General features: G+C 41.8%; 2 protein-coding genes across 8 annotated transcripts in view; one reads left to right on the top strand and one right to left on the bottom strand.

Moving 5' to 3' along the window:
• The window catches only part of LOC311087305 (phosphatase and actin regulator 1), a 65,556-nt gene extending 59,320 nt beyond the window's left edge, over nucleotides 1-6,236 (bottom strand). For 2 of the 3 annotated variants that reach the window (XR_014607210.1, XM_084120611.1), the window contains exon 1: nucleotides 6,061-6,232. Coding sequence is in view for 2 of the 3 variants with exons in the window: in XM_084120611.1 (XP_083976737.1) it covers nucleotides 6,061-6,127 (67 nt within the window). In the remaining variant the exon portion in view is untranslated. Of the gene's footprint in view, nucleotides 1-6,060 lie in introns of all 3 variants that reach the window. The other variant, XM_084120610.1, reaches the window with a different exon arrangement.
• A 1,109-nt stretch (nucleotides 6,237-7,345) lies between these two features.
• Nucleotides 7,346-18,057, top strand: LOC311087499 (NAD-dependent protein deacylase sirtuin-5, mitochondrial). Of its 5 annotated transcripts, none has more exons than XM_084120828.1 (9): nucleotides 7,346-7,424; nucleotides 7,761-7,860; nucleotides 8,162-8,295; nucleotides 11,648-11,873; nucleotides 14,098-14,185; nucleotides 14,311-14,364; nucleotides 16,999-17,122; nucleotides 17,210-17,325; nucleotides 17,710-18,057. In XM_084120828.1, the coding sequence occupies exons 2-9, from the start codon at nucleotides 7,776-7,778 to the stop codon at nucleotides 17,780-17,782; spliced, it is 900 nt and encodes a 299-aa protein (XP_083976954.1). In that variant the 5' UTR covers nucleotides 7,346-7,424; nucleotides 7,761-7,775; the 3' UTR covers nucleotides 17,783-18,057. The 5 variants fall into 5 exon arrangements, with proteins under 5 accessions (XP_083976954.1, XP_083976958.1, XP_083976956.1 ...); XM_084120832.1 differs by having other exon boundaries at nucleotides 7,353-7,387; nucleotides 7,766-7,860; XM_084120830.1 differs by having other exon boundaries at nucleotides 7,355-7,387.
• Nucleotides 18,058-26,400: the final 8,343 nt, after the last annotated feature.

The raw sequence follows: 26,400 nt of genomic DNA on the forward strand, positions 1-26,400 counted from the left end.
ATGTTACTTTGGAATGTTACTTTGGAATGTTACTTTGGAATGTTACTTTAGAATGTTACTTTGGAATGTTCTGAAACAAGTAGATACATTTTAAAAACATTTAAACAACGTCCAACTGAATTTGGCACAAATTTCACGATTTGATTTGATTTCAGTTCACAAGCTTGCGATTCGATTCACTTATATTATTTTGGATTAGGGTTCGGCGATGTCTACCAACATGGCAAATCCTTCTTCCAAATGATGGTTATGGTATATTTAACATAAATAGTCCACACAGCATTGTTTTCTGTAATAGTACTGTCATCTGTAAATGATTGTATTGTTTTCTCGTAGTGATAACATGATGAGAACGATAACAAGCTTCATAACCTGCATATATTCCCCTCTGACGCGTGTGGTTTGCTGATGATCGTTCAGGCTGATCCAGATGATCGTTTGCTCCTGTAACTGAGTCGCACACACACATTCCTTTAGAGACTCGCTTATGGGAAACAATCACTAAACTTTTTTTTACAAATTTCACAATTTGATTTAGATTCTTAAGCATGTGATTCTATTCAATTCCGATTTTGTGTAATTCCATTCAATATCGATTAATTGGCAAATTTTAAAGAAAAAAAAAATGTCTCAACTAAAGGTCCTTACACACTGAGTCCGAAACTTTCGTATGCATTTTTTCGTATTCGTCATTCGGTGGCTCTGAATTGTCAAAACACCTCTCAAAATGCTCTCTACGGATGCGGAAAACGCAGAAAATCAAACCCGATCTGAATTTTTATTATTTTTTATTATGACGGACAAAAGTTTCAGAGGCAGCGTGTAAACGTGATTGACAAACATGAGGTCGTATTTATTTTTTAACGTGCGAAAATTTCGAACGTGTTTTTTAGACTACTTTTCTTTTTTTTACGTTTTTTGCGTTTTTACAACGGGGTAATTCAGTTGTTATGAGTTTACACAACACAAGGAAGCTTGATTTCAATCTTTGAATTAAATTGAAAAAAAAAAAAATACAAAAGAATAAAGATACAAATAAAGAGAAAGGTTTTTGGCTAGGTCTAGCAGAAACTGAACACAGTAGCCTATTCAAATGTAAAATAACACGGGATAGTATTTTAGTCCTGAGTAAATTAAATACATATGCTATTAATCCAGATTCCTTACAATTAACGCTATCTTCTGGGGCATGTTCAAGTTCAAAACGGTGCGCAACGTTTTGCTGCGGTTTCCGGGTTGAACGTCATGTTTCCTGGAAGCGGCGTGCACCGGTGTGCAACGGGGTTTGAGATACGTTTTCTCTTGTTTGGTGGGTGTGTCAGAACTGCAGTCCAATCAGCAGCAACATGTATATAAAGCACGCGGTATTAAAGTGAACTCGCACAATGGGTTCAAGGAAAGTAATTTACAAATGTGTTCGATGCAGCTCGGTATACGCAACAACTGAGGATATTAGACGACATGGTTGTCCTAAGTTTTACTGTAAAAATATAGGATATCAACATGATGTAGTTGTTTATATTTTTAGCTTCATTGCAAGTGTATGACATTTGGTATAGAAATAAACAATGGTAATAAAGTGCTTTTCCTAAAAATGAGAAAGAAAATACAGGGTATTAAAACAGTATGAACTACAAATAAAGTCAGTATGTGAGGCTAAATAGATGTGTTTTAGTCTGAATTAGGTAAGATGTGTGCTTCCATTTCAGTTTCAGCAATTCCTTCACTCGATTGGGATGTTCTCTTTTGTTCTGGGCGGCAAGTGCAGTAACTGTAACATCGGGCATATTTTGTAGTATTAAACACATATTTATACCGACTTCATCAGGCTCCGAAAACTCTTCACAAAGAACACAAAGAATGGCCTTCTCAGCTGCCATAGTTGCAACTCTTGCGTCATCAGAACAGTGTGTTCAACGCATCACCGTTTCTGTTTAAAAAACGTTGTGCAACGTTTTGTCGGGGCTGAACGCAGCCCTGTTGTTTTGACGACAACATGAACGGAAGACACATGTGGCTGCTTTCGCTTTAAGAGCCAGTGCAATTAAGGATCCATTACTACTGTCTGTCACATATGTTTTTATGCTTATTTAAGACATAACCGACTGTGTTTATGAGGATACTCACCAAGACCGGATTTTTGACAAAATGTTGCGTGTTTTGACCGATATAATCTGCGAAAAATAACTTTTGTTACAGTTCAGAGGAAACATCTATGGAATAGTTTAAAACCGCTTCAATGTTTAAACTGGTAATACTTAAAACAGACGTGAAAATGATAGATTGTGCAGAGAGAGAAGACTGCGTTTGTGAAACTGCGTCTCAGAGAAAGTTTTAAAATCAATTAATATGATATGAATAATATGAATCTGATTGGTCAATAGCTGTGTTTTACTCATGATCAAACACGGCCGCTTCACCCAACGGTTCTATGTATCACTACACAACAGCCCTAGCAACCACTCACACAACAGCCCTAGCAACCACTCACACAACAGTCCTAGCAACCACTCTTAGCAACGTCAACATTCTCATTGATATTGCTCATTGAAGCTCATAGAGTACTGTGAGAGATCGAGTGAGCGAGAGTACCTGCATTTACAGTAGATATAGCATCAGTCCTATATTCATAATACAAAATCTGTTTGCTGCTTTTCCTTCCAATATAAAGTCCTTTCAATATAAAAGTCTTTACTGACTGACTCGCTCATAAAGACAGTCTTTGTCGCCATCTAATGGTGAAATAATGTATGTAGCTTCTGTTGCTGTTCACGGTCAGGGACTATTTCTTCCAGCGGAAGGAAGGCTTTTAGTGATTTTACTTCATGAAAGTTGCATAGATACATATTTTTCCGCTTTAATATTTGAAATTTTGTGTGGTAACCCGTTTTATAAAAGCAATAAGGTACAAGAGGCTAGGCTGTATGGTGACTCCGCTTCGTGTCGGGCCGAACAACGCCCTTCAGCCGTACAGCACAGCCGCTCCTGCCTCCTACCAGGGATATTAGGCTGCTGTCCCTTTAAGAGCTGATGCCCGGATCCATGATACTGTTACACATGCGTTTGCGTTCACTTAAAACATAACTGACTGTGTTTACGTGAATACTCGCCAAGAGCTGCATTTTTACATTATTCTGTGTGTATTTGACTGTTTAAGGTACATTTTTGTGGGAATGACTAAAATTATGGGCACTAAACACAATCCCACGCCGAAATTCAAGCCCTGTGACAGCAACAATATTCCTCCGGAGCGAATGAAACGAGTGAGGAGAGGCGGGTTTGAGTGTCACTCGAAAGAAAGAGCAGCTGGTATCATATGTCTGTTCTGCGGAAAATGAGCATTTGAAGTGTTTCATATATTTCAGCATCGATATGTATCGAAAAATCAATATTTTGCACTTAGTTTATTTTTTACAGCCTTTTTACAGTAAAAGACTACAATTGACAAACGTATATTATATATAAAATGAAACCGGCCAAAGTGGCTAGTAGTAGTAGTAGGAGTGACTGCGTTACACATCAGTGCTGAAATACACACGCACTTGACAAAGCCCTGGTTATAATAACTCTTTAATGGCATAATTATGTTTCTACTAGTTTTAGATAGATAGATAGATACACAGATAGATAGATAGATAGATAGATAGATAGATACACAGATAGATAGATAGATAGATAGATAGATAGATAGATAGATAGATAGATAGATAGATAGATAGATAAAACATTTAAATAGTTGTCATAAAAAATGGATTTATTCAAACATACATTAAATATCATAAGAACATGTTAGGTAAAAATACAATGAATATTCAATATAGTGCATATATTTAGCAAAATGCTCCTCTCTAAAGTTCATTTTTCTAGCTGCATAACAAGTTTATGGTCATTGAACGATTTTTCTGAGGTCAATGTAACATTAAATGGCATATTATGTACAACAGGGCTTCACTGATGATTATTTCGTGACTGAACTGGGGCGTACGGCGATCTGCCACGCAATAAAGAACATCGCCAAAACAGCGTTTATTTATGGTTTGAATTTATAATAAAATATGCAGAATTTGAAAGCTGAGACTTTGTTTCATATCAGAAGTGACAAAGCTCGAAGCTTATTGCGATTTATTGGATGGGAGGAGCTGCGAGGTTTTACTCTTCAACTGAAAAAGCACAGACTAAAAGATCGAATCTTGGGATTTAAGAACTGATATTGGTTACAAATCGAGAAGTTTATATTTTTAAGCCCGTGTGATAGGCCTACAATTACTTTTAGAAATGTTTATTTTTTTAGTAAACTGAATAGGGTCAATAGTCTGGAAACACAAATATTTTTCCATACTCTGATTTCTTTTTAACTGCGTACTTTTCTAACTGAACCCTGTAATTCGAGAATGCGAAAGAGTTTAAAGTGCAAATTAATTAAAATTATTATGTAGATTTAGATGTGCATTTCAAATCTCCTGCCGTTATAACAGAGATCCCAGCTAATGCTGACGTTTACACTCGCTTACTTAATAAATATTAATATTTATAATATTTAACATTAATATTTTTTTAAATTAGTGCATTGGAAATGAATGGGAGACGAATTTGCAGCCAAACTAAATCACACTGAAAGCTCATTTTTTGAGATATCAACCTCAAATTTGAAACACTGCTTTTTTTCTCTCGTTTTGGATATATACATCTCACTATACTCACTATACTTCATATAAAAATTTAAAATAGTATTTTTGTGCATTTTTCACAACAATAAGCGTAAAATTCTATATTTTTGTTCACTTAAAAAAAAAAAAAAAAAAAACCTTTTTCTCTTCAGCAATAATTTATCAAGTGCCTCCTTTAAAAGGAGACCAAACTTCAGTCTGTGATCAAAAAGCATTGAAGATTTATGGAAAATTCATTTTCAGGTCTATGCTCAAAAAGTGAATAAATGGATTATAACTACTGCATAAATATAATTTAATACCATAAATCCCCTAAAAATACAAAATCTTAAATAAATAAAAATTATTGAACTAAAATTCAGTACATGCATTTCATTTAAATAATAGTAATAACAATAAACTGGTCACTTTTGACCACCATGCATGGATCACCAGAGGGTTTATGATTCTTATTAATTTCAAATACCGTTATTTGCATATATAAAATACTTATTATTTATTTATTATTCATGATGAAGTAGTGTCGTATTTCAATTGAAACTAATGTTTAACGTTGCGTGAAGAAAAATAAGTCAGAATGAAGGATAAACTGAAGCACAGCTTCTGCTCACGTGTTTCTACTGTCTTAAAGGGACAGTTCACCCAAAAATGACAATTCTGGAAGACAGGTGTTGAGGAATGCTGGTAAACAGTGTCTGGACTTAGAAATACTATGGAAGTCATTGAGGACCATTAACTGTTTGATTACCGACATTCTTCAAAATATCTTCTTTTGACAGAAACTCATTCAGCTTTGGAACAGCTTGATGGCGAGTATAAATGATGACAGATTGTTTTATCTATGGGTGAACTATCCCTTTAAGAGCCGAATACAGTATAAAGTTAGTTATGTATAAACCTCTCGCGTGGACACTCCAGATTAAGCAAGACTTTAGGAAAGGCCAGGTCTAATGCTGTTTTAGACCAGCCTCATCTGAGAGAGATTCTCCGCAGGGTGTGTGTGGCTGAGAGTGCACTAGATCAGGTGCACTACTGCACAGCTGACGATCTGCACACACACACACACACACACACACTGCAACATCACGCCTTTACTCAAAAACCCGAGCTACACACACACACACACACACAATCCCTCTCGGTAACTTCACAGCTGATGATCTGCACAAACACACTGCAATATCAACACACAAACACACACACACACTCGATAACTTCATCTCTATATCAATGCAGCATCAGTACAGTTCCCGCGCCCGCCTCGCGCGCGCTCTCTCTCGTTAGCGCTGACTCAGCTGAAACGATGGCGGGTCACCATGGCAACACGAGATGCGGCTGCTGAGCAACACATCTGAGGCGAGGTGATGTCTCTGCTACTGTGCGGGGTCTGTACCTGTGCGGAGACTGGCGGACCTCCCGGTGTGGCGGAGCAGCGGCGCTCGGCGTCCATCGCCCTCCATCTGCGGACACACACACACACACTCACTCACACACACGCGCCGAGCTCGAGCTGCTGCTGCTGCTGCTGTCAGTGATACACCGAGACTCGCGTCACGCGCTGCTCCTCCAGTGGGCGCTCGAGAGCGAACACACACACACACACACCGTCAGCGTCGAGTTGATCATCTGCTCATTTCGAGGACTGCTATCTGACGTTCAGCTAGAAAAAAATCCATTCCTTTACTGCTAAACATTAAATAATTATTGTTGTTATTAAAAAAAATAAAAGAAACCATTATTCTGCGATCGCAACCGCGTGATTGGTCAATCCCGACCCGCCCTGAGAAAAGCAACGGATACCACGTGACTGCACTGCGCCGCTTCAACGTCATGTAACTAGAAAGATGAGAGAAATAATTATAAGATTAAATAAACTCATATTTACATACATTTGATTAAAATAAAGAAGATTATTTAAAATAAATAATAATTTAATAAATTCGATTAATTTAAAAATAAGAAAAGCAGTGTAAAAAACATAGACAGTGGTAAGGTAAACGCTGGTAAAAACGTAAAAATAAAAATAAGATTGAACTAACTAAATAATTTAATTCATTTAAATTAAATTACAAAAATATATACTAATACATTGGATTAAAATAAATTGGTTAAATATTTTTTTTTGTTTTTAAATCAAATAAATAAAAATATCTGAATAAAGTAAATAAATTAGATTCAAATAAATAAAATAAATACATTTGATAAAACTTCAATTAAAAAGTAAGTAAGAAAGCAGTGTAAAAACAAAGTATCTAAATTAACAAATGTATTAAAATGAAATTTTATTTACATAAATAATGAATTCATAGATTTGATTAAAATAATTTGATTAAAATAAATGAATAAAATCTAACGGTACAGTACATAAAAAACGCTATGAAGTAATGTAATAAAAACTGAACATCTTACACAATTATTTTATTATTTTTTCACAGTAATAGTAGTTTACTTATTACATTTAAAGATGCTTGACTGGGATCCTAGAAACAAGAGTGAATGTAATGTTTTCTACTTTTTATGTCATAATTATGATGATTTTTTGTTCTTATGTAGCAGAATGGGCCACATCTACAGGATGATCACGTGTTTGACTGCAGTCTCGTGATCTTCCGCTAGAGGGCGCAGTCCGCTTCAGCAGAGCCTTAACATCACCATAGAAACAGACGCGCTTTGCGACACGTGGGCAGGGCACACTTTACGACATGTTTACGTAGTTTACGGTAGGAGGACGTGTAGCGTGAAAAAGTTATTATTAAGGTTATTATCAGCTCTTATTACGAATGTATATCTGTAGTATGTGGATAACGGGCAGCTGTTTATACATTCAGCTCGATGTCAAAGATGTAAAGCGTTCAAATGAGGCTCTTCTGCTGTGTGATGAGGATTGAGTTAATGTTGATTTTGTCTGTGGATCAACAAGTGTTTTAACTTAACTGTCTTATTACTGAGTCGTGTACTATACTCACATCCGGTCTGATGCTGGATTCAGTGTTTAACTGTAGAATAACTTGATCTCTGAACTTTAAGGAACTGTGTTTAGTTTGTGAAACAGATGATATAATGATTTATTATACATGTGTGTGTGTTTGACAGAGCAGAACTCAGTAAATGATGTTGAATCAGCTGATGTTGAGGGCGGCTGCTCACTGCGGGAGATTGACAGCTGTCAATCAACTCACACGGACACACTCAGGTGCGTGACGTCACGTTCGCGTCCAGCTAAATGTTTTCTAGACTAGTTAATAGGGCTAGGAGTAGTAGAAGTAGACGATATCATTGATTATCATTATATAAGGCGATTATGGATGAAGTAATTTTTACATATTGCCCAGCCCTCGTCTCACCCTTGCAGAGCCCTTGTAATCGCTTGCACAATCTTGTGATATAAGTAAACTATGACACAGGTGTATATGTCGATGTGTAGTAAAGAATCTGTGTGTGTGTGTGTGTGTGTGTGTGTGTGTGTGTGTGTGTGTGTGTGTGTGTGTGTGCAGATATGGCAGAGTTCCGAGAGGTTTTCTCGAAGGCGCGTCAGATCGCCGTCATCACTGGAGCAGGAGTGAGTGCAGAGAGTGGAGTGCCGACTATCAGAGGAGCTGAAGGACACTGGAGGACCTGGAAAACACAGGTTACACACACACACTCACTCACACACACTCACATACACTCTCACACACACTCTCTCACTCACACACTCTCTCACTCACTCACTCACTCACACACTCTCTCTCACTCACTCACTCACTCACACTTACACTCTCTCTCTCTCTCTCTCACTCTCACTCTCACTCACACACACACTCACACACACACTCACTCTCACACACACACACACTCTCACTCACTCACTCACTCACACACACACACACACTCTGACACACACACTCTCTCTCTCTCAGACACACACACACTCTCTCTCTCACACACACACACACACACTCTCTCTCTCTCTCACACACACACACACACACACACACACACTCTCTCTCTCTCACACACACACACACTCACTCTCACACACACACACAGCCATTTGTGAGGACATTCCATAGGCGTAATGGTTTTTATACTGTACAAACTGTATATTCTATCCCCTTACACTAACCCTACCCCTAAACCTACCCATCACAGGAAACATTCTGCATTTTTACATTTAAAAAAAAACACTGCTTAGTATGTTTTTAAAGCCATTTGAAAAATGAGGACCACCAAAATGTCCTCATAAATCACGTATTTTCCCGAGTGTCCTCATTTGCAGGTGTGTTATCATAAAAATGTCCTCAGTTGTCATGAAAACAAGTACACACACACACACACACTCACATACACTCACACACACACTTGCATCAGTCCATCACAAGTGCTCCAGAAACAGACAAGTTTAATATTTCATCTTTGTGTAGGTATTGCAAAACCACCAGTTTGTTATTGTGATTTGACTGAAATGCATCAGCCGTCTTTACATCATTTGACGAACAGAAATCCGCTCTCACAGATTCTGGTCTGAGTGAAACTGAAGATGTGTCTGAGCGCTGTGATGTTCTGCCTGCGCTCTAGACTGAGCTTGATAACACAACAGACTCCAACCCGTCCCACGCTGCAGAACACTCGTGCTCTTCCTCAGTCTTTCTGTCTTGTTTTCCTGTACAACATCCTGAAATCAAGATGACTTTACTGGAGGATAAGCTTGACTCAGCACTTTCACTCAATCGCTTACAGCAAGAAATGCATAACTGATATAGAACATGTTGACAAAAAGATTGAGTGCAATTTTTGGCAATAGAGAGATTTCGAGCTGCGTCGAAGCGCTGTGGGAACGCCCCTGCGTGATTGCATCATGAAGCACGTCTGGAATCAGTCCAGTGGCGAGACGGAACGTCACAGGCGGGCGACCTCATCACCTGGAAACTATAGAGCACACCTGAACCAAACAGGGTCAGCTTCTGATAGGCTGAAGCAAGCGCTCTGTGTGAATCATTGTCTGAAAGTGTTTTTTTCTGGACGCACTGCGGTTTCTTCCGCACAGGCTGAGGCCCCGGTACTGCAATTATCCCGTTCTGAGGACCAGTTGTTTCCTGCCGGTAAACTGTGGAAGCTGTGGGAACTGTGGGCTTGGCCTCTGAGGGGGCCTAGCTCATAAGTTCAGGTCTCTCAGCCGAGGTTGTGGAGACCATCCTCCACTCCAGAGATCCGTCAACAAGGAAACTGTTTGCCTTTAAGTGGAGTTTATTCACTTTCTGGTGTGGAGAGCACCAGCTGGACCCGGTTAACTGCTCGGTGGGTGCAGTGCTGGAGTTCCTGCAGGAGCGCTTCTCCGCAGGGTTATCCCCCTCTGTGGCGGCACTAGCTGCTTACCACATCCCTTTGAGTGGAGTTTCTGTGGGGAGACACCCATTAATAACTTGTTTCCTTCGTGGCCAGCAGTCTGCACTAAGGCACCAACATGGGACTTGGCCGTTGTACCTGACGGTCTCTCCCTAGCTCCGTTCGAGCCCATTGAAGTAGTTGCTGAGAAATACCTTTGTTCTTGCTATCTTGTCTCTTAAGAGAATTGGAGACATTCAAGCATTCTCGGTTTCACCCTCGTGCTGGGATTTCTCGCCTGGCATGGTAAAGGCCTTCCTTCACCCTAGGCCTGGCTATGTTCTGAAGCTCCCTACTAATACTGTTAGACCTATTATACTTAAAGGACAATTCCGGTTAAAAATGAACCTAGGGGTAATTAATACATGGTTACAGAGTCGATCGTTCCCTGGGATGCGTTTTCATGATAATCGAATGTAAAGAGTTTTATCTCTAAAAACAGATTAGCTTATAACGCTAGTATATGGGGCACAGAGTAAGTAAAAGTAAATCGCTAGTTAATACTACTAACAAGGCTCAAAATAGCCTCACACTAACACGGTAGCATAATGAGGGTCCCTACACTTACAAAGTTCTCAATGCTTCGGTTTGCATGCAAAAATGTGTTAATTACCCCTAGGTTCATTTTTCACCGGAATTGTCCTTTAAGACTTTCTGTCCTCCTTCTTTTCTGACATCAGACCAAGAGAAACTAAATCTGCTGTGCCCTGTTAGGGTCTTAGATGCTTACGTCCACAGAGCTGCCCTGTGGAGGAATTGTGAACAGTTGTTCATTTGCTTTGGGTCACCCAGGAAGGGGAGTCTTGCATCTAAGCAGACCATGAGCAATGGGTGGTCGTGGCCATCTCACTTGCTTACGAGTCGGCTGGTCAGCCTTCACCATTGGCTGTTCGAGCTCACTCGACTAGGAGTATGGTTGCTTCTAAAGCTTAGTTGTCAGGAGTTTCCGTGATGCGGCAGGCTGTTCCTCACCGCGCACATTCGTGAGGTTTTACGATCCTGACTTCTGCTCCACTCCAGGGGCGCAGATGTGCACACTGACTTCACGCGGACGGACACTTGCTCCCATGGCGTCGTGGGTATTAGCGTTCCCATAGTGTTTCGACGCAGCTCAAGTTCCCTTGAAAGGAAACGTCTCGGTTACGTATGTAACCCTAGTTCCCTGAAGAGGGAACGAGACGCTGCCTCAACCTGCCACACTCCTGGCATGCCCGTGATCGACTTGCTTCAGCCTATAAAGAGCTGACCCTGTTTGGTTCAGGTGTGCTCTATAGTTTCCAGGTGATGAGGTCGCCCGCCTGTGACTTTCCGTCTCGCCACTGGACTGATTCCAGACGTGCTTCATGATGCAATCACACAGGGGCGTTCCCACAGTGTTTCGACGCAGCATCTCATTCCCTCTTCAGGGAACTAGGTTTACAAGCGTAACTGAGACGTTTTTTGTAGTAACAAGGTGGAGGAAAAACACCAAAAAAATATCAACCAACTTTGGGAAGTCGTTATACCCTGTTGTTCAAATTCACCAGGTTACAGTCCAATGCGATTACATGAACTATCATTCTCAGGAAAAAGAAAGTGTAGTCCAGTGTTGAGCATGTGTGTGTGTGTGTGTGCAGGATCTGGCCACGCCGCAGTCGTTCTGCCGTCACCCCAGCAGGGTGTGGGAGTTCTACCACTACAGACGAGAGCTGTGTCTGCAGGCCGAGCCCAGCGCCGCTCACAGGGCCATCGCCGAGTGTGAGGAGCGGCTCCGCCGACAGGGCCGATCGCTGGTGCTGATCACGCAGAACATCGACCAGCTGCACCAGCGCGCCGGATCCAAGCACGTGCTGGAGGTCCACGGTCAGAACACACACACCTCCTCACACACTTACTCACACACACACGGTCACAGGGCCGATCACTGGTGCTGATCACACAGAACATCGACCAGCTGCACCAGCGCGCCGGATCCAAGCACGTGCTGGAGGTCCACGGTCAGCTCAACTACCGTTCTCTGTGTGTGTGTGTGCGGAACACGACTCCTCAAGCTCACATGACTTCACATTAACTGTATAACGTGCAATTTCACGGAATTTGTCAAATATTTGATGAATAAATAAAAAGCAGGTCAGTGCACTTAAAGGAGTAGTTCACTTCAGAATTTAAATTTCCTGATATTTTACTCTCCTCCACGTCATCCAAGATATCTATGTCTTTCTTTCTTCAGTTGAAAAAATAAATGGTTTTGAGGAAAACATTGCAGGGTTTTTCTCCATATAGTGACTTCAATGGGGTCCAACAGGTCGAAGGTCCAAATGTGAGTTTCAGTACTGAAGATTTGGAAGCAGCTTTTGCGATCCGTAGGGCTTCTGTGACTGACAGTAATGCAGTCTCAGTTGAATGCCCTTTCTTGAGGCTGGACTGGTTGACATCAGCTGGTTGTTCAGAGACAGGAAAGATGTTACTTGGTTGAAAGCTACTCGTTCAAGTGTTTTCGCAATGAATGGTAGGAGAGAGACAGGTCTGTAATTCTCTACAGATGATGTGTTTAGTGTTGGTTTTTTAGGCAGTGGAGTAGCCCGAGCCTGCTTGAGTGCAGTAGGGAAAGTGCCAGTATGGAGGGATGAGTTGATGATGTGTGTGAGTGCTGGTAGAAGTGTGGGAGAGATGGCTTGTAGAAGGTGTGAGGGGATGGGGTCTAGAGGGCAGGTGGTAGGATGACTGGAGATAATAAGTTTAGATACTTCTTCATCAGTTAGCGGAGAGAAAGAGGAGAGAGGGTTATTGGCTGTGGAAGGGGTCGGTCTGGGCTCCTGTGTGTGTGGAGCTGAGAACTGACTGCTGATAGATGTTGTTTTGTTGGTGAAGAAGTTCGCAAAATTGTCAGCAGTTAAAGAGGAGGTGGTGGGTGGTGGTGGTGGTGGAGGTGGACAGGGGAGAGAGTTGAATGTCTTGAAGAGTGATCGCGTGTTGGAGGAGCTGTTGATCTTGTTGTGGAAATAAGAAGATTTTGCGGCATGAACATCACCAGAAAAGGAAGAGAATTACAGTATTAGATAGAAATAGTTGTTAGATTTATTGTAATTGCGGATGTCACTACCTGTAACATTCCAGAGTTAATTTGGTTGTTGAATGCGGTTGTCACTCTGTTCAACTCTGTTCGTGAACAGAACGGGATTCAACACTTAGAGGTGAACTGACAGCTGAATTCAGATGATGGCTAAATGACATGACGCTGGTAGATAGAGTTAAGTTTCAGATCTGCGTTGTTTTTTGTTCTTCTTCTTATCAGACCCGTGTGTTTTCTTTCGTATAAGAACTAATCACCAAAGATTTAAATTACATGAAACTTTAAATCAATTCAAGGAATTGATTCATTAACTGATTCCTTTGGAAGCGCTGGAAACGCCACTCGCTGGCGACCCCTGCTGGTCAGAACTGTGAAAATGCAGCAAAAAACATTGAACATTGAAACATTTATTGAAAGTGAAAGTGTAAACTAAACGGTTAACAAATCATCTAATACCATTAAATATCAAACCAAATACGTGGTTCGCGCATCTTTCAAACATTGGCCCACAAGATTGATTTTATTTCACATACTGATGATCACATTTCATTTTGATGGTATACATTACGTTTACTTTCTGGCCACAATGATTTCTCTAGCAAAGGATCATAAAGTAGTGATGGGCGCTTTTGAAACACGCTTCAAGAAACCTTTGCGAATCGTTTGCTTCAAACCAGTGATTCTGAGCACGCATCAAACTGCCAAAGTCATGTGATTTCAGTAAACGAGGTCCATAACTCTCGAAACGTATTAAAATAACATATTATGATGACACTTCATATTTAATGGTGATAGATGATTTGTTAATTGCACATTTTACACTTTCAATAAAACATTTGCAATTGGTTTGAAAAAGGTTTTTATAAATGTCTTTTGCTGCATTTCTAGTGTTGTGACCAGCAGGGGTCGCCAGTGTGTGGCGTTTCCAGCGCTTCAAGTGAAGTTGGTTTTGGTTTGGATGAATATCGGCCCTTTTTTGTGTTAGTTTGACAGATTTGTGGTTTCTGTGTGCAGGTAACCAGTATCAGACCAGATGTGTGAGCTGTGGACATGTGGAGGTCAATCACAAGAGCCCCATCTGTCCATCACTGGAGGGCAAAGGGTGAGTCCTGTCATCATTCACTCGCCCGCAGACCCATGAGCAGTGCCGCTGATAAAGCAGATCCACACCACTGTGATGATGTTTCAGTAATGCGAGGTCACCTGACACTTCTCATCCTCTGTCAGGTCACCTGACCCTGATGTCCCCGACGCACTCATACCTGTCAAAGACCTGCCCAGGTATCACACCGACTCCATTTTAAGTTTTATGAACTACATTTTAATGGTTAAATAAATGATGCATGCCTTTTCATCACTAAAATACCATTAAATCATTAAACATACCATTTAACAGCAATTTATTAAAAGTTTAACAAAAATTTTATGAAACACAGCCCTATGGAAAACGTTTTATTTTCCCCAAATTCCATTTTAGTTATTCTGGATTCCATTTTTTTCTATGAAGGTTTTTCTATAAGTTTTCTATCAATTTTACTAATGAGAATGCGTCTATAATTAATTGAAATGATGAATCTTAAACTTTTAATAAATTGTTGTTGTTCTGTGCTTCAGATCCCTGTGCTTCAGATCCCTGTGTTTCAGATCCCTGTGTTTCAGATCCCTGTGTTTCAGATCCCTGTGCTGCAGATCCCTGTGTTTCAGATCCCTGTGCTTCAGATCCCTGTGTTTCAGATCCCTGTGTTTCAGATCCCTGTGCTGCAGATCCCTGTGCTTCAGATCCCTGTGCTTCAGATCCCTGTGTTTCAGATCCCTCTGTTTCAGATCCCTGTTTCAGATGCCTGTGTTTCAGATCCCTGTTTCAGATCCCTGTGTTTCAGATCCCTGTGTTTCAGATCCCTGTGCTTCAGATCCCTGTGCTTCAGATCCCTGTTAGAGATCCCTGTGCTTCAGATCCCTGTGTTTCAGATCCCTGTGCTTCAGATCCCTGTGCTTCAGATCCCTGTGTTTCAGATCCCTGTGTTTCAGATCCCTGTGCTTCAGATCCCTGTGTTTCAGATCCCTGTTTCAGATCCCTGTGCTTCAGATGCCTGTTTCAGATCCCTGTGCTTCAGATCCCTGTGTTTCAGATCCCTGTGTGTCGGATCCCTGTGCTTTAGATCCCTGTGCTTCAGATCCCTGTGCTTCAGATCCCTGTGTTTCAGATCCCTGTGCTTCAGATCCCTGTGCTTCAGATCCCTGTGTTTCAGATCCCTGTTTCAGATCCCTGTGCTTCAGATGCCTGTTTCAGATCCCTGTGCTTCAGATCCCTGTGTTTCAGATCCCTGTGTGTCGGATCCCTGTGCTTTAGATCCCTGTGTTTCAGATCCCTGTGTTTCAGATCCCTGTTCGTCAGATCCCTGTGCTTCAGATCCCTGTGTTTCAGATCCCTGTGCTTCAGATCCCTGTGTTTCAGATCCCCGTGCTTCAGATCCCTGTGTTTCAGATCCCTGTTTCAGATCCCTGTGCTTCAGATGCCTGTTTCAGATCCCTGTGCTTCAGATCCCTGTGCTTCAGATCCCTGTGCTTCAGATCCCTGTGTGTCTGATCCCTGTGCTTCAGATCCCTGTGCGTCAGATCCCTGTGTTTCAGATCCCTGTTAGAGATCCCTGTGCTTCAGATCCCTGTTAGAGATCCCTGTGCTTCAGATCCCTGTGTTTCAGATCCCTGTTCGTCAGATCCCTGTGCTTCAGATCCCTGTGCTTTAGATCCCTGTGTTTCAGATCCCTGTGCTTCAGATCCCTGTTCTTCAGATCCCTGTGTTTCAGATCCCTGTGTGTCGGATCCCTGTGCTTTAGATCCCTGTGTTTCAGATCCCTGTGTTTCAGATCCCTGTTCGTCAGATCCCTGTGCTTCAGATCCCTGTGTTTCAGATCCCTGTGCTTCAGATCCCTGTGCTTCAGATCCCTGTGTTTCAGATCCCTGTTCGTCAGATCCCTGTTCGTCAGATCCCTGTGCTTCAGATCCCTGTGCTTCAGATCCCTGTGTTTCAGATCCCTGTTAGAGATCCCTGTGCTTCAGATCCCTGTGCTTCAGATCCCTGTTAGAGATCCCTGTGCTTCAGATCCCTGTGTTTCAGATCCCTGTTCGTCAGATCCCTGTGCTTCAGATCCCTGTGCTTTAGATCCCTGTGTTTCAGATCCCTGTGCTTCAGATCCCTGTGCTTCAGATCCCTGTTCTTCAGATCCCTGTGTTTCAGATCCCTGTGTGTCAGATCCCTGTGCTTTAGATCCCTGTGTTTCAGATCCCTGTTCGTCAGATCCCTGTGCTTCAGATCCCTGTGTTTCAGATCCCTGTGCTTCAGATCCCTGTGCTTCAGATCCCTGTGCTTCAGATCCCTGTGTTTCAGATCCCTGTTCGTCAGATCCCTGTTCGTCAGATCCCTGTGCTTCAGATCCCTGTGTTTCAGATCCCTGTGTTTCAGATCCCTGTTTCGTCAGATCCCTGTTTCGTCAGATCCCTGTGCTTCAGATCCCTGTGCTTCAGATCCCTGTGCTTTAGATCCCTGTGTTTCAGATCCCTGTTAGAGATCCCTGTGCTTCAGATCCCTGTTCATCAGATCCCTGTGCTTCAGATCCATGTGCTTCAGATCCCTGTGTTTCAGATCCCTGTTCGTCAGATCCCTGTGCTCCAGATCCCTGTGCTTTAGATCCCTGTGTTTCAGATCCCTGTTAGAGATCGCTGTGCTTCAGATCCCTGTTAGAGATCCCTGTGCTTCAGATCCCTGTGTTTCAGATCCCTGTGCTTTAGATCCCTGTGTTTCAGATCCCTGTGTTTCAGATCCCTGTGTTTCAGATCCCTGTGCTTCAGATCCCTGTGTTTCAGATCCCTGTGTTTCAGATCCCTGTGCTTCAGATCCCTGTGTTTCCTCCTTAGGTGTGAGCAGAAGGGCTGTGATGGGCTGCTGCGGCCTCACGTCATCTGGTTCGGGGAGACTCTGGACTCACACATCCTCACTGCAGTGGAGAAGGAGCTGGAGACCTGTGATCTGTGTCTGGTGGTCAGTTTCAGCACACGCACACACACACACACACACACTGCTGAGGCTGATCTGCTGAGTCTGAGGTGTGCTCCTGTCCTCTCTCAGGTGGGCACGTCCTCTGTGGTGTATCCGGCAGCCGTGTTCGGCCCACAGGTGGCGTCCCGAGGCATTCCCGTGGCCGAGTTCAACACTAAGAGGACACCGAATACAGCACGCTTCAGGTGAGCTCGTGACCTGGACCAGAAACCCCACAATACAGCTGAACAGAGAGCACGTTTCTGAACCGTAGTAATGGACAGCGATAAGGAACCTGGAACACTTATTAAACCAATAAAACATGCACACCTGGGTGAAGAATATTGCGCTTAACTCTACTGAAGGTGCACTTCAGATCTTAAGTGGATTTGCTAATGCTAACATTTTATTTGGTTATGTAGTTACTGTAGTAATAAGAGTAAATTATGCATAATTACATGCAACTAACCCTAAACCAAACCCTATAGTGAGTGCCTGATGTTCATTTCATGGATACATGTTTCTGAACAGTGATAATGGACAGATTGCAGTGGTGAATGTGACGTTCATGAGATCTGATCTGGTTGCAGGTTTCACTTCCCGGGCCGCTGCTCGGAGACTCTTCCTGCCGCACTGGCGCGCCACGAGTCTGAGCTCATCTGACGGTCTTCTCACGCTCACCGGATCAGCTGGAGATGAACACACACAGTCATCTCAGATTCATTCCTCTGCTTCTGAAATATGGACTCTTGTATATAAACTGGAAATGGGCCAGAGTAAGCTCTGATGAATGTAAGTTTAGGCTGTTGAAAGTTTCCCATGTGCCTTCTCTTAAACCCTGACGTGTTTACAGCATGATTGTGGGATACAGTGTTTGCCTTCATATGACTCCAGTAGTTTCATCAGTAATCACCAGTGAATAAAAGTGTTTTCCACAGGCTGTGTCTGGATTGTATCTGTGGCTCTTCCTGTAAACTCTGGGAAAATGTCAACCTTTCTCACTCGCTATGACAACTAACCCCTGCCACTCCCACACCGAACACACACTCACTCACACACACACACACACACACTTAAAGGCTGATTTATACTTCTTGTCGGACCTACGCCGGAGCCTCTACGCTTGGTTTTCATTTATACTTCTGCTCGCGTCCACGTTGACGTGCAGTTACACACAAACCCGAGGGAGGGGCTCTAGCAGACCAATCACAGCGCTTGTGTCTGCGTATAATTGATGCGTTGTTACATTTTTGGAGAGGTGCATGTCAGGTTACGCCGAAGGGTACGCGTGCTACACATAGCCGACGACGCAGCTACAGCATGAGCTCGAAGCAGAAGTATAAATTGGGCTTGACTCACACTCCCACACCAAACACACTCGTCTCTAGCTGAATGTGGTGTGTGATCAGAAACGGTAAAAGCCTAAATAAGCAGCTTTTGTGCAAAGCTGATCCTGAGATGCTGGAGTTCTGTGAAGTCTTCTGACAGATGAGCTGGTTTGTTTGCTTTGTCATTTTTGAACAATGGAAAAGTGACTCATTTCAGCATTTATTTCCTGCACAGTCCTGTGCTTATCACTGTGTGCCTTACATAAAACTATTTTACGCCTTCTTGCATGATATCTGGTGGCGGTCCTTCTGTCACATCGAGGAAAACAAACCCTGCTGAACTCTACATGACCTATTCATGCTGCATTGCATGCTGGGTACCTTCATAGTCGTAGAAATACAGCATGACGTTGTTTGTTTACAGTCATGACTCATTTTTGTGTCTCCTATACTGTAAACTGACAGTAAAACAAAGCTTGTTTACAGTACAGTTGTAAAAACTTGACCAAAATTGCAAGTACTGAGAGTGCAGTTCAATACAAGAGAAATCCCACTGTGGAAGTAATGCTTTTATTAACCTGGAATATACTGTAATTTCACACTGTGTGTTTACTGTATTATTGATCAAATAAATGCAGCTTTGGTGAGAAAAATAGTCTTTAAAAAAAATGAACAATAAAGTAAATCATTGGGGGTTTTTTTCATGTTAAATATGAAAAATGAACAAGTAATAGGAAACACTTTAACTATGAACAATACTTCTAAAGCATTTCATTAATCTTAATCTCAACATTTCAGCACCTTGGAATTATACGGTTCTGGTTTGAGAAATAGAGCTTCAAAGTTTTTGCATTTCATTCAAATTTGTAGATCGAAATTTTTTGTTTTCTAAATGCGTTAAAAACATTAAAAAAACATCACATAATGTAAATAAGTTAAAAATGTAATAAAAATGTGAATAACTCAATTTTGACAAAAAATATTAGATATAACCTTATAATTCCAAGGTGACGATTTACATATTTAAGATCAAGAGTTGCATCTGTTAACATCAATGAATGCAGTAAACGCACTGAGATCTAACATCAACATTTTTATTAACATTAACAAAGGTTAATAAATGCTCTAAATATACATGGCTAACTAATGTTAACAAATGAGACATTATTTTAAAGGCACACTGTGAAGGAATTGTGTTTTTGTCAAACAGCGACCCCTAGAGTCGCTATGGAATACTTGCACTGTCGTAAATACCCCTCCACCCCTCCACCTCCCACCCTGTACACCGGTACCTGCATCGGGCATGGAATAGGCACAGATAGACTCCGAAGACATGATTATTGCAATTTATCATAATAGTTTGCAAATTGTGCTCGTTACACTATTTACAACCTCTACGTTAGGCTTATTTATGTCCTGATAATTATGTGAGATATTAAAAACTGTTCTCATGATAATCGCAAGAATCAACGTCAACAGCGTCGTCTGATATCCCTCAGGACTACGTGATAAATACACCTCACAACACCTGAGGTCAGCTGGCTGCGGTTGCCAATAAAACGAAGAAGAAGAAGAAGAAGAGGTCAGCTGGCAAACTAGTTCGTGAGGCAAGCTAGGCAATAAAACATAACGCAAAAAAACACGTAAGAGAAACGAGTGTTTGTTAGCAAGTCTGTTAACAGCTCTGATAATCGAAAGCTAGCTAGACATATGTGGAAATTATTGGACTGGTCTAATTATCAGCAATAAATGAATGAACAGCATGTAAAAAAACATACTACAAGCAAGCGCAACAACATACAACATAGAATGCAAACAAGTTTACAAATAAGAGATTTATTTACTGGCCACTTCATGCGTTTTCTCAGATCGGATAGCTATCTGATTTATCAAAACAATTCAATTTACACCTGGTCACATAAATGTGTTTTTGCGAAACGGATTTAAATCCGATCTTCAATTCTCGCGCTATATGCAGATTTAATGGAGTGCACGTTACCATAGCAACAGATATGAGCTGCATTTTATTGATCATCAGCTAAAATTTCAAAATCAAAGACCGCAATAAGAGAGAGCAGTAACAGCCCTGGCAAGATCATTTCAGTTCTTTACTTTTAATGATGATGATTGTGTGTTAAGCGTCTGCGACTTACTTTCACTCTGATTTGCGATAGTTTGCACGTTGTCTTGATGAATACCCTATGCTCAGTTGCTCATCTGCGGTGATGTGTGTTCCAGTAGCGTCGTCATATCTGTCTATAACATATAGCCTATAACACGCTCTCACACTTTTTTATTTTTAGCATTTTTGAGAGGAGTACAATTTACATGATGCATTTACACTTGTCCAGTTTCGTCTGGAATGCGGCCCAGACCTCCTCCTGAAGTGGTTTGAGGGATCGGATTCAAATCCGTCTCGAATGCGTTTCGGAGGGCATTTACACCTGGTCTTTTCACGATCGGATAGCTATCCCATCTGAGAAAACGCATGAAGTGGCCAGGTGTAAACAGCCCCATGACAAAAACATACGCACGAAAGCCGGAAACAAACGCTGGTTGGCCTCTCACGTCCGAATTTGAGGAAGTGGTGGGGGAAGTGACGTATGCCGTAAAGCAGTCGAATTTTGTAGTTCTTTTTGTGCTCTGGTTACTACCCGAACCCTGAAGTTACATAGTGCCAGTAAAAGCGATACAGACCCCGTCAGGCTATGGCAGACGTGTCATTCAACCTATTGTAAGTCGATGTACCATCACAAGGGTCTTGGAAATATATTATGAAGGTTGAAAAGTTTCACAGTGTGCCTTTAACATACTGTAACTAAGTATATAATAATAAGTACATGTATATCCCATGTGTCTCTTTTAGTTTTTGTTCATCATGGTGTTTTCCATCACTCTTTTAAACATCATTCACATCGAGCGTCTCGAATGCTTTTCTCTTCTCTAACCCCACTTCTCTTCATTGTGCTTGAGTCTCTCGCTGCTGAGCAAGAGCTACATTTGAATTCACTTCACGACCGTTAAAAAAGTAGGTTCTACATGAATGGGTCGTATGAATAAAATTCAGACATCTTTCCTGCGTCGCTTCACTGTCATTCATAACTCCTCTCCCGTGGCCTCATGGGATAGTAAAGTGTCCATCAGATGCACACTTCAGAATCTCACCGGAAGAAGGAAGTCATCCAGGGAATTTGACTATTATGTATTCTGACATACTACTCTTTTGGTGTACTGTTTTGGCATACTATATAGTATTGAAGTATTCTATTTCGGATGCAGCCTATGGGCTCTATCTTGCACCCAGCGCAATTGACTTTGTACACGATGCATGTATCATCCCTATTTTGCACCCGACGCACAGCGGACTTTTCCCTCCACAGACGCACGTCGGTAAATTAGGGAATGAACTTGCGCTCCCGGGGGCGGTTCAGCGCAAAGAGGAGGCGTGTTCCGGCGCAAACGTTCCCTGGTGCTATTTTGCAGTTTCAGAAAACAATTCCACCACAGACCAGGAGAAACCTAGTCTAAAGTCAGTGGCGCGTTGCGCATGTTATTCAGATGCTATTTTAAGGGCGCATGCTTGGCCATAATCAATGTAGCGTGTGCACAATGCGCATACACTTTGCTTATCTCATCTACACACAGACGCAGCAGTTTTCATTTTTGCAAATCATACATTATTACAAGGAAAAATATTAACACACGAGGGAAATCATTGTTGTGTCCATGAAGATGTGGAAAAATAGGCATAAATCTAGCTTACACATTTACCCAAATTATCATACGCCTGTTTAACTGAAGCTAGTTTGGGTGTGTTTCTCCATCCCCAATGTCACTTCCCTGTGTTTTACGGCCCTGACGAGAACGTCGGTCTCCTCGGCTGTGAACCGCTCCTGGCAAATCCGCCATTATAATAGCAAACCGCCATGGAACAAGCGCGCCTGCTCTTAAAGGGAATGTGAGATGATGCTCTGATTGGTTTATTTCACGTTACGCCCAAACCACACCTATGAGTAATGAAGCTACTTCAGACCAACACATTTTAGATTTGCGTCGATCCGCCCACAAAGTTACTTGCGTTTCGCGTTTGATACTTGCATTTCAGATCGTTAAAATAGGGCCCAAGGTGTGTTTGAATCAGCTGCTGTTTTGATGATTGTAATCAATCCCTGTTGTGGGTCATTTTGACCCGAAAATCATTTTTGAAATTTTTTTAAAAATTGAGTGTTCATCAGAGGGGTCCAAGACCCCAGGACTTTTGTCGCACTTGAACCATGAATACACACACACACACACATATACACTTGAACCATGAATACACACACACACACACACACACACACACACACACACACACACACACACACACACACACACACACACACACACACACACACACACACACACACACACACACACACACACACACACACACACACACACAAAATGTAATGGATTCAAGGAGTTTTGTGGTTGAAATATAAAAAAGTAACTAATCCTTCGCTCGCGGGTCAATTTGACCCCTTTAGGAATGGAATGCGAGGAATGCTTCAGTAAAAAACCTAAAAATGCTCAAAATTCAAACTAAAAATGCTAAACATTACCAAAAAATGATTTTATAATGTCTACATGTGTATCTCAATGCATACTGAAGCCAACTGACTTTAGGACCCAGCGGAACAGCTCATTTGCTCCACATATAGAGCTATAAGGCCATCTAGCGGCAAGAGTCATGAAATATCATGTTATATTATTTATTTTCCACAAGATGTCGGCAAAGACACTCAATGTAAGATATTTTCAGCTGAATTAAAAGGTTTATGCATGAAATTGTGAGTTATTTTTAGTTGAAAGAATGTGTGGAATGTGCTTAAATTACTATTTAATTATTATTTATTGATCAAATCTAGTAATTTAAAGGTAAATAATAATAACCCCCCCCCCCCAAAAAAAATCATTAAAAAATTGTTTTTTATCAAAATGAAATAAAATAAGCTTTCTGGACAAAAAAAATTAAAATAAATAAGGATAATTTTAAGGGTAATTTTGACACACACGGGAAAGATGTGTTACAAAGTGCGAGGGAAGGATGAGGGTTATGTTGATTTAAATATGCTGTTTTAAATGATAAAAGTCCATCCATTGACAGGATGATGATGTGGACACATAATGTCACCATGCAAAACCCCTAACAGTCTTCTTTATTCACAGATGATGTGTGTGTGTTGTTGCTGATGCTGTGTATTACAGGCTCAGATCAGACTGGTTTTGCTGTGTGAGTAAAGCTTATGTAGGAGCTGGTATTTATAGCAGCCATCACTCCGCCTGTCTCTCAGAGATCCTGTGCGCTGGCTGATTTCACACACTGTTTTCTGTGTGTGTGCCTCCGTATCACGCCTCCTCCACGTCTGTATCTGTGCCACAGAAGAAAGAGTGTATTTTGGTGTCTCTGAACATCCCACACTGTGATCCTGAGCGCTGTGAGCTTCCACCGGACACACGTGACTCATCAGTTACTGCATGTGTGATGGGGAAACATGGATGTGCTGAGCATTTATTATCATGAATGTTGCTGCAGGATTATGTCAGTGAAGAACTAGTTAAAGTAAGTCCTCAACCTCATCACTGCCCTGCCAAGATCAAACCATCATTTTAGATATCAAGATAATTAGCCTATTTGTAAAGTGGGAGATTGATTTTGCGCTGAATAAGATTGCATGTAATTTCGTTGTACTCTTTTGTATAATGACTAATTAAGATTCTGATTCTGATAAGTGTCTCTTACACCTGATCTCATTTATAGATATTTACTATAGGATACTACTTATGAAGCACATCGCGAACTAGTCTTAATTCTGTTAATGAAAACTGTGTCTCAAAATGTTAGTTGAGAACCCTTTTTCTTCATGACTAATGGAGGGTTTGCACTGACGTCTCTTTCCCGCGGGAACACACTCCCTCAGCCGGACTGAGTGTCAGAAGAGCTGATGCATGACTGCAGTTTACAGGGAAAAATCAAGTAAAACAGTCTGAAAAACTGAGAAACACTGAGAGACAGAAACACTGTGTGTCTGTCTCTCAGTGTGTCTGTCTCTCAGTGTTTCTGTGTCTCAGTTTTTCTGTGTTTCTGTCTCTCAGTGTGTCTGTCTCTCAGTGTGTCTGTCTCTCAGTGTGTCTGTCTCTCAGTGTGTCTGTCTCTCAGTGTTTCTGTCTCTCAGTGTTTCTGTCTCTCAGTGTTTCTGTGTCTCAGTTTTTCTGTGTTTCTGTCTCTCAGTGTTTCTGTCTCTCAGTGTGTCTGTCTCTCAGTGTTTCTGTGTCTCAGTTTTTCTGTGTGTCTGTCTCTCAGTGTGTCTGTCTCTCAGTGTGTCTGTCTCTCAGTGTTTCTGTGTCTCAGTTTTTCTGTGTTTCTGTCTCTCAGTGTGTCTGTCTCTCAGTGTGTCTGTCTCTCAGTGTGTCTGTCTCTCAGTGTGTCTGTCTCTCAGTGTTTCTGTCTCTCAGTGTTTCTGTCTCTCAGTGTTTCTGTGTCTCAGTTTTTCTGTGTTTCTGTCTCTCAGTGTTTCTGTCTCTCAGTGTGTCTGTCTCTCAGTGTTTCTGTGTCTCAGTGTTTCTGTGTTTCTGTCTCTCAGTGTGTCTGTCTCTCAGTGTGTCTGTCTCTCAGTGTGTCTGTCTCTCAGTGTTTCTGTCTCTCAGTGTTTCTGTGTCTCAGTTTTTCTGTGTTTCTGTCTCTCAGTGTTTCTGTCTCTCAGTGTTTCTGTGTCTCAGTTTTTCTGTGTTTCTGTCTCTCAGTGTGTCTGTCTCTCAGTGTGTCTGTCTCTCAGTGTGTCTGTCTCTCAGTGTGTCTGTCTCTCAGTGTTTCTGTGTCTCAGTGTTTCTGTGTCTCAGTGTTTCTGTCTCTCAGTGTTTCTGTCTCTCAGTGTTTCTGTGTCTCAGTTTTTCTGTGTTTCTGTCTCTCAGTGTTTCTGTCTCTCAGTGTGTCTGTCTCTCAGTGTTTCTGTGTCTCAGTTTTTCTGTGTGTCTGTCTCTCAGTGTGTCTGTCTCTCAGTGTTTCTGTCTCTCAGTGTTTCTGTGTCTCAGTTTTTCTGTGTTTCTGTCTCTCAGTGTTTCTGTCTCTCAGTGTTTCTGTCTCTCAGTGTTTCTGTCTCTCAGTGTTTCTGTGTTTCTGTCTCTCAGTGTTTCTGTCTCTCAGTGTTTCTGTGTCTCAGTTTTTCTGTGTTTCTGTCTCTCAGTGTGTCTGTCTCTCAGTGTTTCTGTCTCTCAGTGTGTCTGTCTCTCAGTGTGTCTGTCTCTCAGTGTTTCTGTCTCTCAGTGTTTCTGTGTTTCTGTCTCTCAGTGTTTCTGTCTCTCAGTGTTTCTGTGTCTCAGTTTTTCTGTGTTTCTGTCTCTCAGTGTGTCTGTCTCTCAGTGTGTCTGTCTCTCAGTGTTTCTGTGTCTCAGTTTTTCTGTGTTTCTGTCTCTCAGTGTGTCTGTCTCTCTGTGTTTCTGTCTCTCAGTGTTTCTGTCTCTCAGTGTTTCTGTCTCTCAGTGTTTCTGTCTCTCAGTGTGTCTGTCTCTCAGTGTGTCTGTCTCTCAGTGTTTCTGTCTCTCAGTGTTTCTGTGTTTCTGTCTCTCAGTGTTTCTGTCTCTCAGTGTTTCTGTCTCTCAGTGTTTCTGTGTTTCTGTCTCTCAGTGTTTCTGTCTCTCAGTGTTTCTGTCTCTCAGTGTGTCTGTCTCTCAGTGTTTCTGTCTCTCAGTGTGTCTGTCTCTCAGTGTTTCTGTCTCTCAGTGTTTCTGTGTTTCTGTGTTTCTGTCTCTCAGTGTTTCTGTCTCTCAGTGTTTCTGTCTCTCAGTGTTTCTGTCTCTCAGTGTTTCTGTCTCTCAGTGTGTCTGTCTCTCAGTGTGTCTGTCTCTCAGTGTGTCTGTCTCTCAGTGTGTCTGTCTCTCAGTGTGTCTGTCTCTCAGTGTTTCTGTGTCTCA

Source organism: Abramis brama (assembly GCF_963993115.1).
Source record: "Abramis brama genome assembly, chromosome: 7".
In the NCBI taxonomy this organism is placed as follows: Eukaryota; Metazoa; Chordata; class Actinopteri; order Cypriniformes; family Leuciscidae; genus Abramis; species Abramis brama.

What these genes read in the sequence shown, in the direction of transcription:
- LOC311087499 (XM_084120828.1), top strand. Translation starts at nt 7,776, where the DNA reads ATGATGTTGAATCAGCTGATGTTGAGGGCGGCTGCTCACTGCGGGAGA. An exon ending in CCATCACTGGAGGGCAAAGG is followed by an intron (nt 14,186 to 14,310) that starts GTGAGTCCTGTC and finishes ATCCTCTGTCAG; the next exon opens with GTCACCTGACCCTGATGTCC. An exon ending in CCTGTCAAAGACCTGCCCAG is followed by an intron (nt 14,365 to 16,998) that starts GTATCACACCGA and finishes TTTCCTCCTTAG; the next exon opens with GTGTGAGCAGAAGGGCTGTG.